Source organism: Telmatherina bonti (assembly GCF_933228915.1).
Source record: "Telmatherina bonti genome assembly, chromosome: 17".
Lineage (NCBI taxonomy): Eukaryota > Metazoa > Chordata > Actinopteri > Atheriniformes > Telmatherinidae > Telmatherina > Telmatherina bonti.
Window position 1 is genome coordinate 21098603 of NC_136615.1, and position 23309 is coordinate 21121911.

The 23309-nt window shown below is 39.6% G+C and overlaps 1 protein-coding gene across 1 annotated transcript; it reads left to right on the plus strand.

The window, feature by feature from the left end:
- Positions 1-2523: 2523 nt before the first annotated feature.
- Positions 2524-20550, plus strand: fgf10a (fibroblast growth factor 10a; the record flags this gene model as incomplete). The annotated part of the gene is made up of 3 exons (XM_079257167.1): positions 2524-2974; positions 16143-16246; positions 20350-20550. 3 exons carry the CDS (start codon positions 2524-2526, stop codon positions 20548-20550), a joined length of 756 nt encoding a protein of 251 aa, XP_079113293.1.
- Positions 20551-23309: the final 2759 nt, after the last annotated feature.

The window sequence follows — 23309 nt, forward strand, 5'->3', positions numbered from 1 at the left end:
TGCTTTGATGACTGACTAATTATTTTAACTCATTTTGATAAAGTATTTGCTAAGTATCTAAGTTTGTACTGAAGCCTTCAGCAACCTGAAGTCAGATTTTAAAATCCAATTAAAAAAAAAAAAAAAAAAAAAAAAAAAAAAACCAGAATAAAACAAAACAAAACATGAAGGATGAGGAGGGAAAAAAATAGAAACTTTTGACTGTTATGGATTTGTTAAATCTTATCTCATGCCTACTAGATGAAAATAAGTTCATGTAATAATTTTCCATCAGTTCATTGTGACATTTTACACAGTGATGGTTCTTTCATCAAGGCAGGTTGGATAATTAATCTTTACCATGTGCAAAGTCAGGCTCTCTGCGGGAAACAGAAGGCTGAAGTGCTGACAAGAGCGACAAGTTGTTGGCGACACCCAACATCTGCCTATTCCTACTCAGAGTTACTTTTGAGGATGGAAATAATAGCTGAACAGCGAGTTGAACGCATCTTTTTCGACTCTGTGGATGTGACGTATTCATAATTGAGGCTGTTGTACCTTGAGAAGCTGAAGGCAGGTGAACATGATGTTTTAAACCTGCCTGCAAAATAGCATGCACTAAAGAGAAACTAATGAGAGAAAACAAAAAGAGGAGAGAGGAGGAGAGAAGAAGCGGAGATATGGTTGTTGTCTGACTATGTGAAAAGGAAATTAAACAATGCTGAAACCAGACAGCAGACCCAGATTCTTACAAAGGTAAAACGCAACAACACATGCATGGTACACAAAGAGTTTGTCAAAAGAGCCATAAATGATAAAGATAAAGACACTTTAGGGATTCAGCCTTACTGGTACATTACTGAGTCTTACTGGTTCATTTTCAGTTCTGAAAGAAAAACTAAATGGTTGGGAGCTGAAGGAGAAGGCCAAGATATTAACTTCATTAACATAAAACGATTTTTTTTTGTTTTGTTTGTTTCTTTGATAAAATTTGAGCAGATTGTAAACGCTGTGCGAATTCACAGTTCAGCTGGAGTTTGATGTAACTCATCAAAAGTTGGATTTATTTAGTTAAAAATATGATTTGTCAGGAAACGCATTATAAAAGTCCGTCTTGGTGCCAAAATGTTGCAAAACAGGCATGTTATAAAAAACACTTTTACTAATCAGCAACGGGAAGATGAAGGGAATAAAACGGCAAAAACCATGGAGGAGAGGAAGAAAAGGGGTTCCTTTCTGTCTCTGACCTGCTCAACTACTGGAGTTAAGTGTGGGAAGGGGTGGAGACAGAGAAATGGGGGAGAAAGAAAGGAAGGCAAAAATGGGGTGGGACAGATCACCCCCTCACACCCCCCACATCCACCTCCTGCACATACACACTTTACATGCGCAAAAACACTTGCATGCTCACCCAGCTCTTCAAAGCCAAGTGGTTTTAATAGACATCCAATTAGACTGAGACATGTGGGGAGCTGCTGCAGCAGATAAATAAGGTGAGAAGAAAGACAAGGTTCAGTCACCTCAGAGAAGCAGATTACCAGGGAGATAGAGACAGGAGAGAGGCAAAGGAAAGAGGGAGGGGGCCAGCAGAGAGGGAGTCACACACTGGAGGAAAGAAGAGAGGCAACACGCTGCTCGAGCGCTCAGAATCTGAGAGGCAGAGACAGAGGACAGACTCGGAGCGCTGCTCACTGACAGAAGCACACCAAGTGAGGGGAAAACACGAGAACTGGGAGGCTCAGTTACACACTTAAGCAACTTCAAACCAGCTCGGAGGACAACCAGAGACACAAAAAGGGAGAAGAAAGGAAGAAAACCGTCTGGATTCGGTGATGCTTTAGTGAGCAGCACTGCTTGGATTTCTCTGGACATTTCATGAGACTTTGATGGGTTTTTTGTTTTTGTTTTTTTAAATTTTCTTTCTTTCTTTTTTTTTTTAAAAAAAAAAAAAACAAAAAACTTCCTGTTATCTATTCATTTTAAATTAAGCACTTTGACATATTTTGTTCAGCCTCCTCTCCTTTCCTCTTGTCCTTCTCCCTGGACTTTCAGGACATAAATGGGACACGTGCGTGGAGTAGACTATAATAGCGTATGAATGAACTTATGAAGTGTGTTTTGCTTTTAAGTGGTTTGGAGTGTGTGTGAGAACCAGAAGCAGGGGAGAAGGAGGTGATACCTCAGTAGTTCTCACTGTTAGGTGATCTGAGTTATGGATGTTGACACATTCCTGTGGTGCTTCTGAGGAACAACCAGCACAAGGGGGGGGGGGGGGGACTACAGCAGTCATCTTCAGCATCGAAAGCTTCCACCACCACCGGCTACATCATCATTCATCTTACCAACGACTCCACATCTCCACAGCTCTCATCCACCCTGGTCACATTCCTATACTACAGGTTTCAACACCTACGGTCCCGGTCCTGTAGGAAGTTTTGTCAGCCGTTCAGGGGGAGTTTCTCCCGCTCTCTTTCCCTCTCCCTGCACCCAGCTCAGCATGCCCCAGCCCCTGAGCTTCTCCATAGCTCTCCCAGCTCCACTACCATGTGTAGATGGACAGTGACACAAGGTGCACCGGTCGCCTGGTTCTCCTCCAGCTCCCGCTGCAGATCTCCTTCACTCCTCCTCTCCTTCGCTTTCCTCCTCCTGCTCCTCCTGCTCCGTCCCTCATCGTCCTCGCCACAACCCGCTGCTTCATCGACAGACACTCAAAAGAGCCACAATGCACAAGGAAAGCCCTGTCCTCCCCATTTCATCCCATGTCCGGCACCTTCCTCGTCACTCGTGCCTCTTCATGCATCCTCTGCAAGGTTGCCACGGGCAGCGAACATGTCATCGTCGTCTGCAACGGTCCTCGGACGTCACGTGCGGAGCAGCTACAAACATCTGCAAGGAGATGTGCGCAGGAGAAAACTATTCTCCTTTCACAAATTTTTCCTCCGCATTGACAGGGATGGAACTGTTAATGGAACCAAGAGTGAAAATGATCCATACAGTAAGTCATCCTTCCTTTGCCTTTTAAGTTTTCCATCTATCCCTCACCAATATAAAATAAAGCAACATGTGTTTTTAAAAATTTTTTAGTGGATATAAAATGCCCTACTGAGTTCTGGGTCCCATCAGCAACTCTGTTTCTTTTTAAACTTGCTTTTGGCAGCATTACAAGGTGATAACAAAGCATGAAAATACAAGGACCTCCTCTCTATCTGTCAGTGTAACCATTATCACTAAAACCTTTTCAGCCACTTCATCTCATGACAGGGAGTAATGTTCCTGTGTTTTCTCCCTGGGCAACAGTGCACATTAAGACAGGTGATTGGGCAAAAGAACAAATAACAAAGTTGCGTGCGTTCAGTCTTTTCCCCATGTGTGGAGGCAAAACATACTTGTCTGACTACAAAGACTGGGAAAGGAAAGCATGAAAGTTTAAGAGCAGCAGACGAGAAAAAAAAACCAAGCCAAACATTTTTTTTTTTTTAAAAGAGAGAGATGATTCACTGGAACCAATTAGAAATTGCCCAGAGAAAGTTCTTCCTCTTTAAAGAAAATCTAAAACAGCTATTACCAAATCCCTGGGGAGAAGGACAAGTCCACTTACTCTTTGCTGTTATTGTGCTGCAGCTTTAATAGTGGTGGGCATATGCTAAGCATGAGGTTGTACTCAGTCAGATGTAATGTAATAACTATGCGATCCCTTCTTCTTCTTCATTTCGCATGCTGTGATTATAACCTCTATTTATTCTGTAAGGGGTCACTGAACACACATGCTTGTTTGTCAATGCCAGTCAGCTTCACATCTATAAAGATACACTCTTACACACTGAGTCCAATCAAAGTCTTCCAATGCTGTACATCGAGAACATCAGCTGGTACTTTTAAAACGCAAAGTACCTCGGCTGCAAAAAGGGATTAAATTCACTTCAGGGAAAAATGATTGTCTAAAAAGAAGGCATGTTAAGAATATGACTTCAACATAAGCATGCTAAAAGTTCTTTCCCTTTGCTTTGAAAAAGTTGTCATCATTTTACTACAACAGCTGCATAGTGTCTCGCAGTTCTGCACAATATCACATCTAAATACTTTTAACAGCTTGTGAGGTTCATCATAATCACTTATGATCCAGAGCAGAAAATCAGCTGTTATCATTCTGTCATCCACGACTTTTATCTTCTAGCTAAACACATCTGGAGGTTCTCCAAGACCGCGTCTGCAGGCCTGTGAAAAGCACAGAGCTGCACTGCCTCAGTGAACATTGACAGTAGTTGCTGAGGGAAAGCAGAACATTACTCCCACATTTACCTGCTCAGATTCCCTCCCAGTTCACCCAGTCAGATGTGTGACATAAAAAAAAAAAAAAAAAAAAGAACTAATTTTTTTGATATTAGGCTCTGGCTGCTTTACATCTACAACATGTTTTTAAATTTGCTACAGCATGCCAAACGTGTGCATGTGCCAGGGAATGTAATCTGCACAATAGGTCTTTGTCAGTCACCTTCATACACATGTCATAGGTTTGCATGCATCTGTCTGTGAGGCTGTGGTGCTGTACAAGCCTCTCCTGCTGGGTGCACACATGCACACACACACACACGCATACACAGGCCGGAGCACAGAGAGGCCAGTCTTGCACATGGCCTCCATATGGCAAAGCCCACTTTTATTAGGGCCAGGGCCAGTGTGAATATGTGTGTGTGCCACTCAGACACCAAGGCTCTGCCAGACATGGCTGAAGGAATTTCAATTAGCGTCTCTTCCTCCCTCCCCTTGCCTGCAGTGCTCTCTGTAACACACACACACACACACACACACACACACACACATATGTGCACACACTTTCAAACACATGCACAGAAAGAGCTCAACCATTAGACCGCAACGTGTCATAGACTATAATGGCATCAGGTCATTGCATTAGAGCGACAATCCATCAATTTCAGGAACCTCTTGCCACTTGATTGTGGTGGGAAATAGGTAAAAAAAAAAAAAAAAAAAAACCTTTCTGGAGAGAGAAAAGAAACTTTCATACAGGACTTGGCAATGCAGGCTGAACCTTTCAAGCCACATTTTGCCTTGGCAGGATATTTAGTCAGCATTTTGCCACGTCTACCTGTGAACAAGTGCAGATGCTCACATGTCAGACTGATACAAGATGGATGAAGATCTAGTGATGATCTGGGAAGATTTGGCTTTTATGAAATCACGATTAAAGTAAGCACATCATCTTGCTGTGTGTTTTTGCTTATTGAGTGTCTAGATTTTTGCAGAAGCTTGCTTGCAGAAGGATCCGCATGCCCCTCCTGCTTTTTCTGAACAAATTGTTCCCTTCAAACCAAAGCAAACAAGACGTAACTTAATTCTGCTCCACTGTCTCTGATTGTGAACCCGGTTTTCATGCATTTTACGCTTCATATCTTCTGAAAGTCTTTCTGTTTAGAAGTTATGTTCGTGTGTATCATATCAAGATGTCTTTTACATCTCAGATCATAACATTGTTCATATACAGCTGTGAGGTGTAGAGCTGATAGAAGCAAAACCGCAGCTTCAAAGCCGTGTGCTGACTTGGGGACAGATTACTTGCTTGATGCAGGTTTCTGTGCTGCGCTCATTAGAAACATGTGGCTCCTTTGTGGTAAGACGAAGCCAAGTCGCAAAGTTTCTTCTACATGCGCTGTAACATGCCATGTATTACAGTGCACCTACACAGCTCAGTTTATCACAAATAGACCACTTCATAAGGAAATTGTGAAATTGTAACTAAAGAGGAGGCAGATGCTGCGGTCATCATGGTCTTGTAGTCTGGAAGTATTCAGGGTGTCATATTACAAATGAGCTCCATTTGACGGTGTCAGAGGTGATGAAGACAGTTTTATCTCCATCTCCGGGGTCGAGATTCTTCTCCACAGCCGAGCCTATCTAATCAAGGCTGAGCAGATCACATCATTCAGGGTTTAGGACCCGTGTTATAAATGTGCTCAGTGCCGATTGGTCCATCTCGCCTCATAAGGCTCTCCAGGTCAGGCAGCATGGCCCGCATGTGGAAATCTTGCAGGCTTGTAAGGATGTGATTAACACCGATCCTGCTGCTGACCACAAGCAACAAAACTGTCCTTGTTCTCCTCTCCCCGTGTTGCCCACAGACTGTCACATCTTGTTTACAAACAAACAAAGCAATGAAACAAATGGACATGTGTTTGTAGTTGGACGGCAGTCTTATTGATTGGTGCCAATTTGACAACAGTTGGGGAGTCGAACCTCACTGTGACCACCCGCACTGTAAACATTGCAACGATTAATCCATGGACACTAACACGGATGAGTCTAGCAAGCCATTATTCAAGAAAAACATGGAGCATGCTCAGTTGTGCGTTGGAGTTTTGGTTGGTTAAGAGATGCTAATTTTCCCTTTTAAAGTCTAAAATGAATGCAAGTCTCTGCACTAAGGTGAATTTAAACAGTTTAAACTTTCCAAAATTGGAAGCGATTCTTCTATAAGTTTTGGGAAATTTGCACTGGAAAGAAAACCCATAAGCATGTCTTCATCTCTGTTCTGAGCATCATAAACCTCTTGTGCATCAACAGAGGTTTATGCACTGCAAAACTGTAACAAGTGTCGGCCCTTCCAGAAAATGTTAAATATCTCCTTGAAATTGGTCCCAGTCGTCTCCTTGTCTGTCTTTGGACATCTTTATTTTGCAGTTTTAGTCTCGCTGTCTCTCCGCCCAAGGAACATATTTAGTGTTCTCATGGGAAAAGGTAAGAGCGTGGCCCATAAAACAGAGTTATGAGGTGGTACTGGATACACCAGGGGTTAGTGTCAGCGTTGCTTTTCATTTAAAATCACTTTGACATCTACACAGAATTTTTTTCAGCAGCGGTTGTAAATAAGCTCGGTGAGCAAACGCCATTGTGACATCCTTTACGGGAAGTACTGACAAAAGTCTTGCATCTACTAGTGCCACAGTATACATGAACAATTAAATTCAGCTGCATGCTGTTCATGACTCCTTTAAAGTGCAAAGCAAACGTCATCGATGTCCTGCAGAAATGCTGCAGAGAAATGATTCTTATGTAAGAGCAACAGTACCTAATACTGTAACTGATTTATAGTTTTTCCCTTGAATGTTGTGAAACAGCTGAATAGATAACGAAACCAAGTCTGTTCATTTGGAAACTTAAAAAGGTTTCATTATGAGCTGTTCTGCATTGAATCCTCTGGCTCATAATGACAAGATATGCAGCATTTGCTGGTTATTCACAGGTGTGTTTCATGGCTGTTCAGTCCTTAAATCCTTCAGTCATCACATTTGAGACAACATTTATTTCTTAATATAAAAATGTGATGACATCCCATGACTTTCCTGACAAGAAGGCTTTTCCAGTTTGTCCAGTCATCACATCCCGTTGTTGCAGTAAAGGCTAAAACCATCCATTTAACGGCCGTCCTTCATCTATGCTGTTTAGGGGTCTCATTCCACCTCACACACAGGAGTGAGTGTGGTGTTGCAGAGGTCAAGACGTGTGCGTGCCCTTTAACCCCGTTAATACCAAAACCAGGGTCATTTTCAGAGCATGAGTGTTTCAGAAATGCTGACTAGAACATTCTGGAAATTGTCCCAGAAAAGTTTCCCATTAGGATTTATGGACAGATCTGACCCTCAGCTGAATGTGAAACAGCTTGTTGCTTCGTGGTTACTTCCAAAGCAGGAGGATGGATGATTTTCTGTTTTTTATTTTTTTATTATGTGTAGTTCAGAACTGATTTCAGATGAGTACAAAGGTCCAGAAAATGGGTAGCTGGATCTTTTACAAACTTCATCAATGAGAAAATAACTACATTGTTATAATAGCTGTTTTACACACATTGTGAACAGTCATTGATCTGGATACTTGTCTTGGCATCTTTATCAAACCAAGACTTATTGTCAGACTTTACAAATGCAAACATGAAACATGATGATTGGTGAAGTTAGTTTTTAGGTTCCTTGCAACACTGGGTCAGTTTAAAAGCATTCTTTGTGGATGTTCTTCCACCAGTCCATGTGGGAATATACATCCGTACTCGGCATAGAGAAAAATACCAGAGTAGTTTGTTGGAGGGGGGGACCATGATGGGGCCGTAATTCGTCTTTAATAAAGGCTGTTTTTATACATTTAAAGGCTGACCATTTTTTGCAGGAGTAACTGAGGACAATGACAGGATCTGTCTCATTTTTCTCTAACTGTTTACACATTTCCTGTCATTGCCGCTTGACATTTTCCCATTATTTCACTCCGTTGTCGATTAGTGTGTCAGCTATAACAAGACAGAAATAAGAGCCAGGTTTCTGTAGGCAAATTCAAGACAGTCCTACCACAAATCTGACCAGGCAACCACCACCTTAAACAGCAGATTAAACAGAAATCAGTTATGTGAAGAATTCATGGAGCCTGCTTTCATATGAGAAACAATAATGAATACGCGTAGCAGATTTCCATATGAGCAGTGAGTTTGCTACAAATTTTGTTACAAGTCATACAAATATGTTAAAAGGAGTCTAGTCTACTTTAGAAACAGCTTCACGTAAGATTTAAATAGCAAATAATGAGGACAGGATCATCTTATATCAATGGATAAACGTCTAAATAAAAAAGTTCTTTGTTCATTTCAGCCCAAAATAACAAATTGGGGCTATTATCACTTTGTAGTCAACAATAATGGGAAACATGTTTGCAAACTGCTGCATTTGCCACATCAGCAGCAAACTAGTCTTTATGGCACGACTTAGTTACATTGTTTAATCTCAGAGAAGTTTATCCAAGAACCTCAGTTTTACAGGTAACTGTGTCTGAAGAAAATATGATCAGAAAAAAGTAAAATCTTTCTAAAATGTGAAGTTAGATAGTAAAATTACATTGTAGAACTTGTATTTGTGGAACTCTGGAGCTGTTAACATGCTATTTAAAGATTTTGGCTAATCAACGAGATGCTAATTCTGTACTTGATAATAACTTCTTGCTGCGTAAATTTGAGATTGTTTAAACATTCAGAGATGAATAACTGGGATGAGGACTTTTCCCCTTATTAGTTGTCATAAATTTCCGTTTGTTACTTCCAAAAATGTGCTTTTTACAACTAAAAACAACGAACAACGATTGTACCGCAGTGTACTTTCAACAGATTTTCTCTTTAAAAAAATACTGAAAATGTCATTTAAGTGTGAGTCTGGTGTCTGAACAGGCTGAACTGACGGCCAGTAAAGCAGTGGGAGGTGAAGAATAGTATGTGTGACGGATAACATCCAGGGCTGCTGCCTTACCGACACCACGTGCATTAGGAAAAGCCCCCCCTCCACCAAATACACACCTAAAGTTCCTTCTCTCCGCAATGCTCACCCTAAATACCACTCACAAACATACTCATGCACACACACACACACACACACACTCACAGGATGGAAGTGAGGTTTTTAATGGAGCCATCAAAGGTAGAGCGAAGAGCTGAGTGCAGAAAGGCATCTGGATAGTCTGGCTGTTTGAGTAGAGCAGTAAGGAATTCCAGTTAATAACTCCGTGTTTGTGCGTACTGAATGATCATTAATTCAAGCAGACACACAAAGGAAGTCAGGTTAAAGCACAGAGAGAATGTGCAAACCTGAACAATATCTGAGAGGAAAAATAATCCGCTTTATAAGCTGAACTGTTCGTCTGCAACAGCACAAACCACAACAGTTGGGCAACATCATGCTGGCAGCTGAACTGTAAATGAAAAATGTGTGAAATGCAGACAACCGTCGCAGCACTTTTTTTTCTTTTTCTGAAAACATAACTCCTGCCGTGTCAAGCCTGTGAGATGTTTTGAGAAAAACTGGCAGCTCTGGCACTTTATCACGTTACAAAGTCAACTCTGTTGGAGGGGATCACAATTTCTCAGGTGGTTATGTTTTTTGTTTTTTCTCCTCTCAATCAAATCCACATTAACTTCACAGCGAATTTCTTTTGGTTTCCTCTCAGCTGCTCTTAAACTCGGGTGACATAACCCCCTGCGCTGTTTCTGTGCTCTGTCTCAAATTCCATGGGTGGCAACGATGAGTCAACTCTTCATGCTGTCTGTCCGCTGGAATTTTAAACAAGGTTTTCTACTCAGGTGATCCCAGATTAATCCGAGTTTAGGTTTTTTTTCTCCCAAGGAGGCCAATTGTGACGACACATTCAGCTTGATCAGTGTGTGCAGTTGTCAGGACAGAGACAGAAACAGGCTGAATACTGAAAGCAGGTTATTCAGAATAGTACCACTAATGAAAAATAGAGCCGAACCCATTCAGTCCACTAGCACTATATTTATTATGGCCTTATGGTCGATGTGAATTGTACAATATCATACGACAAAACAAATTAAGATTTGTTTTTCATGTTGGCAGAAAAATGTTGTCCATGTTGGAAAACAACCCTCTGTTTTCTCAGCTCCAGTCAAACCCATTAGTCAGTCAGGCTTTGATGTGGTCACTTAGCGCAGGATGATACTCTTGCCAACCACATCGGTTTAAACCAGTCCCTCAGTATTCCTTAAAACCCATAATATGCAGCAGTTTCTAGTCCAAGCCGACATCTTCACCAGACCTCCCCAACAACTTGCTCAGCAGAGGGGGACGTTTGTTCTTCCTCTGACTTTAAAGAGCTGAAAACATTCAGTTTGACGTTCTACCTCAAAAGACTGGATCTCCTTTTGCTTTCTTTCCTTTTTTTTTTTTCCAAAGTAAAATATAGTTTAGAGCACAGCAGATCAGTTTATGTTTTTGTAAAGTCATGTCTGATGTGACCACAGTGGTGGTCCCTATTTCCCACTTTTTCATTTGACCTATTCTTTGGTAGCTTTGGATGTAAACACTCACGTCACAGTAAATATAGGACATTATTGATCACTTTGGTGTTTGTTTAACATTAAAATGGACTTACAGTAAGTACTCACACCTTAAGCCATGAAATGCTGCTGTTAAACCTTTTTAAAAAAATACGAATAATAATTATTTTTGCATCATGCAAACTGTTTCGTAGCTGTCTCTTCATATTTTATATGTAAAAAAGAATGAGCACATGTGCCACTGCAGGGAAAAACAACATCCATTCTTCTGGCTGATGAGAGTTCATGACACAAGCAGCCCATAAGGTGACAATATTTCACAATATAGAGTGAGACCTCTCCAGGCAGTAGATCCACTCACAGCTGGTCACCATGTCAAGGTCACAAAGTGAACAACCGCTGTATAATCTTCAAAAAAGCCCCTGAATAAACAGTGGAAACATTTTCACAACCTCCCTTAACCTTTAGGTTCAGCTGGAGTCTCAGAGACCCTGTTTCCAAAAGGGGGCCAACTAGGGGTCGACAAGAGGTCTATGTATGTGTATGTGTTCCTGTGTGTGTGCATGCATCTCTGAGAATTTTTTCTTTTTTACTAAATATTTGGGTCAGATTGTAGTGGCTTGCCGTAGTCAGTTAGTTGGCGTAATAAATTTGATGCTGAAGTGTATTATAAATCCCAGCCTGCAGCTTTGAGCTGCGAATGAGTTGCAAAAGTGATAATGAATTTAACAAGAGACTATATAGTCTTAACTTATTGTTTATACACTTAAACTATCCAGAGAAATGCTTTGTAAAAGATACCAGACCACACTAACAAGCCCGCTGCTTCTGTATGCCTGCCACATGAAACAGAGCTACAGCCTTAACATCTCAAAGGAAACTGCCCCTAAAAATCTGGACAGTCGGATTTACAGAGGACAAAGTTAAGAGGTTAACCTCAAAGAGAGAAAACAGATAAAAGATGTGATTACAAAGACGGAGGCAGAATGACACTTTAAAGTGAGGGACAAACTGTAAATCCACCCATTAATGCTCAAATGCTCAAAAATGTGTGGAAAACGAGAGTCTAAAGAAAACAAAACAGTAGATCTTTGTGGACCTATAATGTTTCTTAAACTAATAAAACAAAATAAAATATGCACATTTTTTTTAATTTTCCAGTTTTCATCCATCCAACATGTCTGTGAACTGTTGGCTAAAATTATTTAGAAAATATCAAACAATTAACGTAAAAACCTTTTTTAATATCGGCAGGTGGAGATGTAGAGGCACATTTTCCACTGTGTTACATCAGCTTGCTTCAATTCCTGATGGTTGGAAACCAGATGCCTTCATTGTGAACTGGAAATGATCTCTCATGCTAGCTTGATGGATGCTTCAAACTCCACAAAACTTTGGGATGTCCTTCATTCTGTTAGTCCTTGTGTAATATAAGCCAAACATTTTCAGTGGGTGATGTGTCTAGACAGCAACAAGTCATCCCAGAAGACCTACAAGATCCAAATGCAGTCCTCTATTTTCAGCTCATGCAGGAGTTTTCTTTTCTTTAGTTTTTTAAACTCTACAATCATTTCTGTTTGCGTGCCTGAACAATCAAAACTTATTTTCTCCTTCAAATATTGAGATTTGTCCTACTTCTCTGAGAATATTAATAGTTATAACACATACAGTGGATCATAAAAAATCCTGAAATTATTTGTATTTATGTTATTAACTTGATGAATGAATGTTGTAACTTCTTTCCACTTAACTACATGAGTTGGTGTGTTTTTTGAGCATGTTTTGCTTTAACTGGCCTGTCTAACTTGTTGCCGACTTAAGTTTGACAGTAACTTTATCAATGTTTGAAGTTTTAATATTTCATTTATCACTTTTGTACTATTTCAAATATATAGAGTCTATATTTTTTTACAAAGTTTGTAATGTTACAGGGATGCAAAATGTTCGGTACACTCCTAGACATTTTCAATTTGCTATTAATTTTCTTGACATTTCTACTCATCCAGGATTGATTTTACTTCTAAGAAAATGTTAGGAAAATTATGAGGTCCACAATCGGGAGAAAAAATCTATAAAATATAGTTTCAACATAAAAAGCAAAAGCCTCGCCCACACATAACTTACTGTTAGTCAATATTGCAGCTATCTGAAATACAGCCGATTTCAGTGCATGTCATGGTGTGCCTGAGACAGGGTGGAGCTATGATTTGCCTACAAACCCAAATGAACATCATTATTTTCTTTATGAAGTGGTTAATAAATAGTCTCATTCTTGCCATAAGGTCACATATAGCATATTTGAACTTGAAGTTTTATCAGCGCTACGGTTTTGGCTTGACATCATCATCATTTTGGCTTGCTGTTCTGAAAGTTGGAGTTTTGCTCTGCTACACACAGGTGTTTGCCTTTGATAGACCTTGAAAATGCTGATGGCTGCAAATGTCCATGCCTTTTACATTAAGTAGACCCAACGCTATTAGTGCTTTCGGTGCTGGACCATAAAAACTCTTTTTTTCTTTTGCACTTGAAAACATAAATTCATAATGAAAACACTGTGGGAGACCCAGGTGGCATAGAGAGATAAAGAGAGTAAAATCATTAAAAAAAAAAAAAAAAATGTTTTAACAGCATTATAGCACCAACGGCAGGGTTTGAAGTTTGCATGTGCTCGTGGAACGGTTCATTTATCACAAAAACTTTATGTGCCACAAGATCATGTCCTGTTCTTTCCCCCCCGTTTCTCAGCCATAAACTGTGAAGCTGCAATCTAAACCTTTTGTTGCAGCCAGGCTTTTTAACTCACAGGCGACCGGGATGCTTCTGGTAAAGGGACCATAAAAGAGCCTTGTGCTTTTGGTTTTTCACAAACCACATCAAACCGGAGGAGGTAAAAGGGTTCGAACAGGTGGACAAGCTCTTCGTGCAGCACAGACAGATCTTATTTTGTACAGATCACAGTTCAGAAATGTCTGTGGAGCAGCAAAATGGAACGTTTTCAACCTGCTAGATTGTAGCCTGAATGAGTAACAAACTTATCATAGCACAGTAGCGCGATGCACTCAGAGGAAATTCCTGAGGTTTATATGTTTATCAATCCTCTGCGTATAAAAATAAGAACTTCAGCATCATTCCTCATCATGAAAAAGCTCTCACAGGGAGGGGGAAACTAAATGTGTCCAAATGCAAAAAAAAAACAAAAAAACACTCTCCTAATCATTTGGCAGTATGAGAAAAAAAGCAGAGTGAGAAAATCAGCAACATTGTTCATCTAACATATGCATGTAAAAGCCGTAGGCGAAATGAATGACTTTCACTGTGAAACACGATCTGAAGATATATGGAGAGGAATAAGTGACATCTCCTTCAAAAAGAAATCCAGATTTTTCAACTTCTTTGCTTGATTAGGCAGAGATGTTCAGGACAAAGCCCTCGCTTGCTGCCTTTTAGTATGTAATGGGGTAAAATAGTAACTGCATGCTTGTAATGAAATGAACTTGATTAATCATCTGCAAGTGTGAGCAGCTCTATAAATATTGCGATTTTGGCAGTTTGTTGGTCCGAAGCATTTAGGTGTGTGTTGACACAACGTCAAAGAGGAAAGACATCTGCAGAGATCTGAAACAAGTGTGGCTGTTTATCAGTCTAATAAAGGACTGTTGCCTTTGAACCGAGGAGACCAAAATAAAGTAACTCAGCGACGATGCACAGCATCACATCTGTCTAAATCCAAACACATCATATTAGCACAAACACATTATACCCGCTGTCAAGCATGATGGGGGAAGACTAAAGATTGAGGCTTGTTTTCCATCTACAGGGGCTGGGGCACCAAGCAGTCACTGAACCGCAAAGTCTGTATACAAAGAATGTTAGAGCCAAATGTGAGACCATCTGTCTGACAGCGACAGCAAAGCTTGGCTAAAACTGGGTCATGTAGCAGAAAGACGATCCCAAGCACACCAGCAAGTCTTTAACAGACTGTCTGAAAAAGAATAGAATTAGGGGTCCTGCATCTACTTCAAGTTCAGAGCTCAACCTGACTGAAATGCTGTGCAGGACCTTCACAGAGCTGTGGATAATCTAATACTGACAAATCCCAATAACATTGTAAAAAAAGAGTGAACCAAAGTCATTCCACTGTGAGAGACCGACAACATGATTGGGAAAGTAATACCTGAACTTGTTGGAGCTTTAATGAGTCACGGCGTTCAGTTTTTTACTCCACACACAGCTTCTGTATTATGAATTAGTTTTAGTTGAATAAAGACACAGTGTAATATGAAATGTGATGCTGTTTATCTGATTATTTTATTTGTCTAATTAGAACACCATGTGGTAGTTTTGTACCTATGTGCTTGTAATTGAAAGAGATTTTATTTGTTTTTCATATGAATGTTCTGGAAATGCATAATAATCCCAGCGACTATCCACATTGTTGCCTTGTTGCCAGTCCACAGTGACAAATAAACCATTTAGAGATAATCTGAGGATATTGACTGTCCTTTTGTACTAACTCCTGCAATTATGCTGTACTTCCTAAGATAACCCTTTCGAACCTCTGATAGTTTTATTGCTTGGGGTATTGACTTCAGGATGAGAGAAGAAAGGACCAGCGATCACAGCTTAAACCAGTAATTGCTTTGGCTTGAAAACTGATACATGTGCCTTGACCTCTTGTAAGTCTGGCAGCCAGAGCGCTTCTCTCAATCCTGTCCGTGTGCCTGACAGCCTGCCTACACTCCCCTGGTCAGAAAAACAAACATTAAATGCAGAAATGTTTTTTCCTGGCTTGCACCTCGGTCCCAGGGCATGCAGCCCACAAGCTAACCGGCAAACAAACAGGGGGCTCGAGGCCAGTCTGAGGTCTGACTGTGATACAGTGAGGAAAAACTGGGAGACAAACTGGGGTTCGCTTGTGAGGAAGAAACTGGGATAATTCATGTTTTTTTAAACAGCATTTTAAGTTTTAGGTTGCATGGGAATGTGATGCAGAGCTAAATGTGGTTTTTATTATAATAAATTAATACAGCTTTGCTTACATATTTATTTTTGAAGTGTTTTTCTCAAGTTATTCTGTCAAATCAAGTGTAATACTTGTAAGATCTGTTGAGTGAACATAAATTTGAAAGGTTTTTTTAGCCTCTTCAAAAGGAAAAATGGCAACTTCTTGTTGGTTACTTCTTCTGAAATGGAAAGAAAACTGTCATAGGATATGTTTTAACAAGAAAAAGTCACTTGTGTATCTAATATCAGCTAAATATAAAGGGGAGTTGAGTCTATGACATAAAGGTCTGACATGTTTTTGTCTCTGTGTCTGCTGTGGCAGGTATTCTGGAGATCAAATCAGTGGATGTGGGAGTGCTGGCCATCAGGGGTCTGAGCAGCAACCGTTACCTGGCAATCAAGAATAATGGAGTTTTATACGGAGCGGTAAGTTCTTTATTTCAAGATCTCTTTATGTCTTTCTTGATGGATTCATATTTCTTTATTTTGGACAAAAAAAATGTCTTTATGTCTTTCTTTATGTGAGATCTCTTTTACTTCTAAAAACCCGAGGTGCCAAATTGGGGGACTGTTAGAACTAAACCAAACTGTGCTAAAAGGGCCATTTTGGAGACCTCCTAAACTGTTTGGACTGAAACTTCTCATTTTGTTTTGCTTCACTTTATCAAAGTTGGTCCGTGCAGAAATAATGTTTACATATGGATTTGCTTAAAGTTTTAAGCTACATTTGCATCATTCCAAAAGGTATTCATATTAATCTTCAAATTGTTTATTTAATCTATATGAATCTTAATTTATTCTTCACCAGAAACACATATAGTGATATTTACACACCTCAACAAATTTAAAAGGTCTTTGTAGTTGCAGAGATGCAATTTCATTACAGGCCATTTTCAAGCAGAGGTCTGAAAAAAATATTCCCAGGGTTCTAAGTGACAGAATCAAAGACTTACAAGAGGGATGTTAGTCTTTCTAATATAGTGAATATATGACCCTAAACTCTCTTAAATGATCTATGAAATCTATGAAATAGATGCAGAGTGACTCTCTAGAAACAGGAACCGTAGTTGGTCAGTGTGAGCTATCCTCTCCACTCCATTCAGAAACAGGAAACACAATCCTTCAGTTTCTCTATTCTGCTTCATTCTCTCTGGGGAGCACAGCCCTCGATTCATCTGTTTTCTCTCTCTTTCCTCCCTTTTCTTCATCTCATTCTCTCCCTCCTTTTCGCTTCCTTTTCCTAACTTTGAAAGACCCGATTTTCTGCATATCTCTCTGGAGCCACCCCACAGATGAAATGACATACGGTAGACAAGAAAGAAAAAGAGGCATTTTGTTGCATGGCCTGAAACTGAATTCCCATGACGTCTTCTGCCCAGCGCAACACAAGCCATAGTGGCAGTAGCTACAGAGGGACTGGTATTCCATTACACTTGATGGGTTTACACAGTGACTTCTTTATCCGTTGGTAATCAATTGAAATCATTGTTTCATTGCATCCCCAGATAAAGTGTCTCAAAGACCTTTAGGTTTTAAGATTGTTGCTTTGATTTTAATTGATAATCACAGCATGGCCACGTCAACTCTGGGTTTTATTCAAACACTGTCTCAGCAGTTTTTCATTTAGTAACCTTTGGGTCATGAATCCTACTTTTTCTGCCTGTTGTCCATGTTTGCTCACCCAGATGTAGATAAAAAACTTGAAAACATATGTTCCATAAATAAATATTACACCTTTTTATATGCACTAGGCAATAATTATGAGTATGAAATTTAGGTAAACAGGGATGATCTAATATGTTTTATCCCATGACCGTATTTGGGAGTGCCATGGAAGTGTCCAAATCAGGATGTGAAAAGTTATAGAAAAATAAATTCACACCAAACACAGTAAACATTTACATTTTAACATCATCTGAAGAAACTCATTGTGGAGGCCAGACAGAAACTTGCTGAATCTTCACAACTTTATTTTATTTTTCGACTGGAACACCTCAGAACAACATCCGGTTTATTCCTGGAAACTCAGCCTTTAAAGTAATGATGGGATTTTTGCAAAAGTCTTAAATAACAAGCATCACCACAATATAATTTAAAGTGAAAACTATTTTAAACCATGAGATAGAAGTCCATTTCATTTAAGAATTAATTAAAATTCTTCCCATGGACTCCGATTAAACAATATATGATGAGTAGTGACGCCCTGAATTGAACTAAGTGGTTAAAAAAAAGGGTTGCATGGATGGATGAATGGATGGAATGATGGATAGATGGAGTACTTAGGTAAATCAAAACCACCAAATGTGCCACCTGGGCACGTTCTGGCATCCAGCGGGCTGTTTGACATATCCTAAAACTAAAATGGATCATATTACACTGATATATCACTATGTACTCTCACAGGCCTCTGTAAAATGGGCTCTCATGATGAGATGTATTAAACTCTTTTTTCACAAGCCATGACTTTACAGCTCTTTTCACTGCAGCTTGTATGAGATACTTCAAAGCAACCAGTCTCCACTCACCTGAGCAGGGTGTGTCTATGTCTTCAAGCCAGCACGCACCTTCTGCTCTCAGACTTTAGGGTTTTTCAGGCTCTGGGGGCACAATACTCCTCACTGGCAGGGCAAAGAGAAAGGACAGCATTTTTACTGAAGCGAAATACTTAGAAGTAAAACTACAAAGCCTCCAGATATTAAATATTTCTAAGTAAATCAACCTTTTCAGATCATGAAAAGCACATTCTTATGGTGGGGTTGCCAGGGATTCAGCCGACAAACACTGGCAAACCATAAGCATGGCAGGAGGGGATTAAGGGGGATGGATGTTTAAGTTTATGTTAACTGTTTGCAGGTTGAAACTGATGTCATAGTTCCTGGGACTGTGGTGTAATTTCAATTGGACGAACACCTCCTGATTTTTGTAATCGGTCACCAATGTGCAGGTGGCACATCTAAAAAACAGGAAGGGTTGCAGGGGAGAGTACATGAGGTGGTCCATTCCTACACGCATATCTCATCAAACTCAAGGAGGGTGACTATCGTGAATAGTTGCGGGCAGAATTAACTGTTGTTAGCAAAGTTGTAAAAGAAATAAAACTTGCCAGTTCTTTGGGGCTGCAGTTGCAGCAATTTAAAGATGGAGTTTTTTTTTACTGTTTTTTGTTTTGTTTTGTTTTTTGCTCTGTTTATCATTTCAAGTACTGTCAAGCAAAGAAAAGGGCTTTTCCTTTTTGTATTTAACTCAACAACATTTTATTCCTGATGTAGTCAGTGTTAGTTCTGATGATCCATAATTATTTTCATCAGCACTATTTGATTTAAACTGAAAGACAGCTAACAAACACACAAACACGGAAAATATTGTGAAGACAAACTGTAATGACAACATGAAAAAATTAACCATGTAGATATTAACACACATTTAAACACCCTGCAATCACTTTTTCATTACATGAATTGTGAGGACATCAGCCCTGTATCCATAATTTAAAACCAGCCTAAAATACAGTGTGTATGACAGTAAATGTCCCAAAAAATCTTATTTTGCACCACACACACACACACACACACACACACACACACACACACACACACACACACACACACACACACACACACACACACGCACACAGAGTCTGTTTAATATTCTCATTTTACTTTGAGAACATTCAGTTTTACTCCTGGAACCAATCTGAACAGCAGCTGTGGCCAGACTTAGTGAGAGACAGATACTGAGCATGACTGTGTGGATGTGTGCATGTGTGTGTGTGTGTGTGTATGTGTGTGTGTGTGTGTGTGGGTGTGTGTGTGTGTGTGTATCAACTGCACTCAGTTAACTGCCTGCTTAAGTGACGTTAGCCTTGAGCACAACGGCAGCTTCCAGTAAACTGGCAAATGCTGCTCTCTCAGATCCTTTTCCCTTCATGCAGCGGTCACTGTGGTAATGTAAGCCACAAACTTCGTGCCACAAGGCTCTTCACTGGCAGCAAGCCTAGCCTGAACTTTAAAAATGTCACATCTCCCACACACCCAACGGCCCTCACTCCCATACTACTGACACACAAGCTAGCACTGAGCTGGGAATTGTTTTTTCGGGCAATGATGGGCCAATTCATGTTAAACTAAAGCTGAATAGAACAATGTAAGCCATTACCACCTGTTGCAACAGTTTAGAGGCCACCTTGGTGGCTTAAATTTCACAATCACTCACACAAAAGCAGTTTCTGAGTGCCTATTATCCTCTAAAAACTTCAACTTATATCATAAAAGTAGTGATGAGTGGCAAAAATTAAGAAGAGAAACAGATGACAAGAGGTTTATGATTGGGATCCAACTGAAGTGGATCAAAAGGAAACTTACTCTACTCAGCTGTGCCTTTTAGAGTCATCTGACTTTGGGCTTAGTGATATGAGTTCAGATTAATCTTGAAAGAAAAGAAACTTTGATGGTTCAATTAAAAGCAGAAAATAACAATGGCTCATTGTTGCATGCATCCCAATTCTAAATTCACATTCTTCTGTTCCACAGAGAGATTTTGGTCCGGACTGTCGTCTTGTTGAATGCATCGAGGAAAACAAGTACAACACCTATGCTTCAGCTAATTGGTGCATCAAGGAAAGGCGCATGTTTGTGGGACTGAATGCCAACGGAAAAGCAATGAGAGGAAAGAGGACACGGAGGAAACACACAACCACACACTTCCTGCCCATAGTGGTTCAACCACGATGAGTGGACCTCTCAGTTGTGGGACAGCTCTGCACACTGCAGGAGCCTTTTTTTTTTTTTCTTTTTTGGGAGTTACGGTGATGGCTGCAATGGGACAGATTTGAAACTGATCTGTATGATGCACTGAGGAGGAAAAGAAAGGAAATCTATAGACATTTTACTGTTGATAAAGACGTTTCTATTTTTAAAGAAAGATATATCGATATACATTGTATATAATATTTTCTGTTTTAAATTATAAGGTACACTGGCACAGTATAAAAACATGAGAGAGAAAACCAAGACAAAAACAAGCTCTGTGCCAAAATGTTATTTAGTAACTCACATTTCTAGATTTGTGAAGTGTATCTGAAGACAGAGGAAAGTTCAGAACGTAAGAGGTAAACTGTGAGAAATGAAAGAAAAGACGGCAAAGAGAAAAGCAAGTAAAAAGAAATGTTTTTTTCAAGAAAGTACCACCACAAGTCTAACACTATCATGCTTTCCTTCAAAATTATTTATTTTATGTAATATTTAACAAAAAATTTAACAAAAACACAAAAAGGTCCTTTTTATCTTTTTCTGGCATTTATGCTTTTCTTTTTGAATACTAACCATTTAAACCTAAATAAATATAAAAATATATTTGTCTTTAATTGTTTGACTTTGATTTCTTTTTTTTTTAAAAACTGTTCTTTTCTCAATACAATTAAAGAAATATAAGAAATTACTAATGTTAACAATTCAAGATTTTTAAAGATATTTTTGCATGGACTGAATTGTTTTTAATATAAATGTATATTTGTATCCGTGGTCCACCTCTGCATTGCTGACAAAGAAGTCCAGGGATCACATGTAACGGCTACCCACTACGGTATGGTAGGTACTTTGCTTTTTACATTTTACATCTTTTATTTACTTTTTAAAAGTATAAATACATTAATCTATTTCTATGGGTCCTTACAAAAGGAACAATTGAAATGCCATAGGGAACAAAGAAGTCATCATGCGTATTGATTTTGGGGATAGATAAAACTTTGGTGATGTCACCTATAGGTTTCTGAATAGCTGAATTAAAGGGGCACCATTGCCATCTTGGCAGCATCAATGAGCATCACGCTTGTCATCACTCCCAAAACATACAAAAATGGTCAAAAAGGTAAAGCTGAGAGGGTAGGGGATAGGGTGCGGGGGTTAATAACCATCAAACTCCAAGCTGCCTGTAGCTAAGAGCTAAGTGAGATGACCTAGAGCAGAGCTAGCTAGCTTACAGAGGTAGAAGGGCTAGCACTATACGGTGTGCTGTTAGCTGGCTAAAAAGTGTGATTGTGGCTGCTAGGGGACCTTCCACATGCTACTGAGGTCCTTTACTGTGTAAACCTTTTTAAAGTAACAACAATAAATACCAACAGCAGAGTATTCAGAGGACTTTAGCTTATTTTTAGGAGACGCTACCTACACATCTAGCTGCTCATTCCACAGCAGCACAATCTTTACAAGTTGTACTTCATTCTAAAGGTGACTAATCAGGTATTATTAGATACTTAATACAACATCATTTGGTATTATTAAAGGGAAGAAACAACTAACAAGGAAATACAAGTTTCCTTATTTTTTGTGCTAATCTTGGTACTTTCATGTTTGATGCCAACCGAATGCAATACTTTTGCTTCTTTTTTATCTGTCAGATTAAATGAATGTATCATGCAAATTGTGCATCTTAATATCTCTACTGCTGCCAAAAACGTAACAAATTAAAAATACTACAGGCTATAGTTAAATGTAATGTATACATTGATTATGTATTAATGTAAATTCAAGCAAATCAAAGTATTGATCATATGCTCTTTTTTACAGCAGCTTGACAAAGTAATCTCGGAAAAATCCAATCAACCTGGAAGAAAACTTTAGAAACCAATGTGTAAATGAGAAATCTGTTAGAGATTATAGTTTTGAAAGAAGACCAGCAGACAACCTGGCAGATTAGCGTAGGAGTTTCCATTTCTTGCTGCAGAGATGTCTCCATTACAAGTACACATGGTAAACATGGCTTCCTGGAGGATAATCAAAAGCCTTTTATGTGATAACAACAAAGACAAAACAGGCTTCAGAAATGGCCTGCACATGCACGAACACACGCACAGACGAGATTGGGTGGCTGTGTAACTTCGTGTGTGCATCAGTGTGGTCTAGCAGCTGGGAAAAGCCTCCTCCTTGACCTTACGTGTCTGAAACCTGTTGCTGTACCCCCCGAGACAGAAAGACACATGGAACAGGGCATATGGTATAACATAAATATCACTCGTTTGTTTATCACCTGATTCTAATTAACTATGATGTCATGTTTTCTTTCGCTTCTCTTCTCATCTTAAACTCATACTCTTGTGTTGTTGCGGTCGGGGTCCCCCCTACCCACCGACTAGCACACCCACAGACACACACACTGTTTTTGTAAATGTTGCTGATGTCTCAGAGAAGTTCAGATAGATTCCAGCTCTTTAACTGGAGAAACATTGAGAAAGGCTGTCAAATAGACACTGTCGCGCAACAGTTGTACTTTGTTCACTGCAAACTTGAAACTCTCTCCCATGTGTTTCTCCCATGTGCGTGTGTGTGTGTCTAAGTTCATTTCCAAGTATGTGACAGAATCTACTCGTGTCGGTGCATCCTGCTGTGTTTATTACAAAAGAGGTCCTTATTCCTCTTATTGTGCAGGAATCTTCAGTGTCTAACGCTGATGTCAAAATGTGAGTAAGTATGATGCATCAGAGGGCGATTCAAAT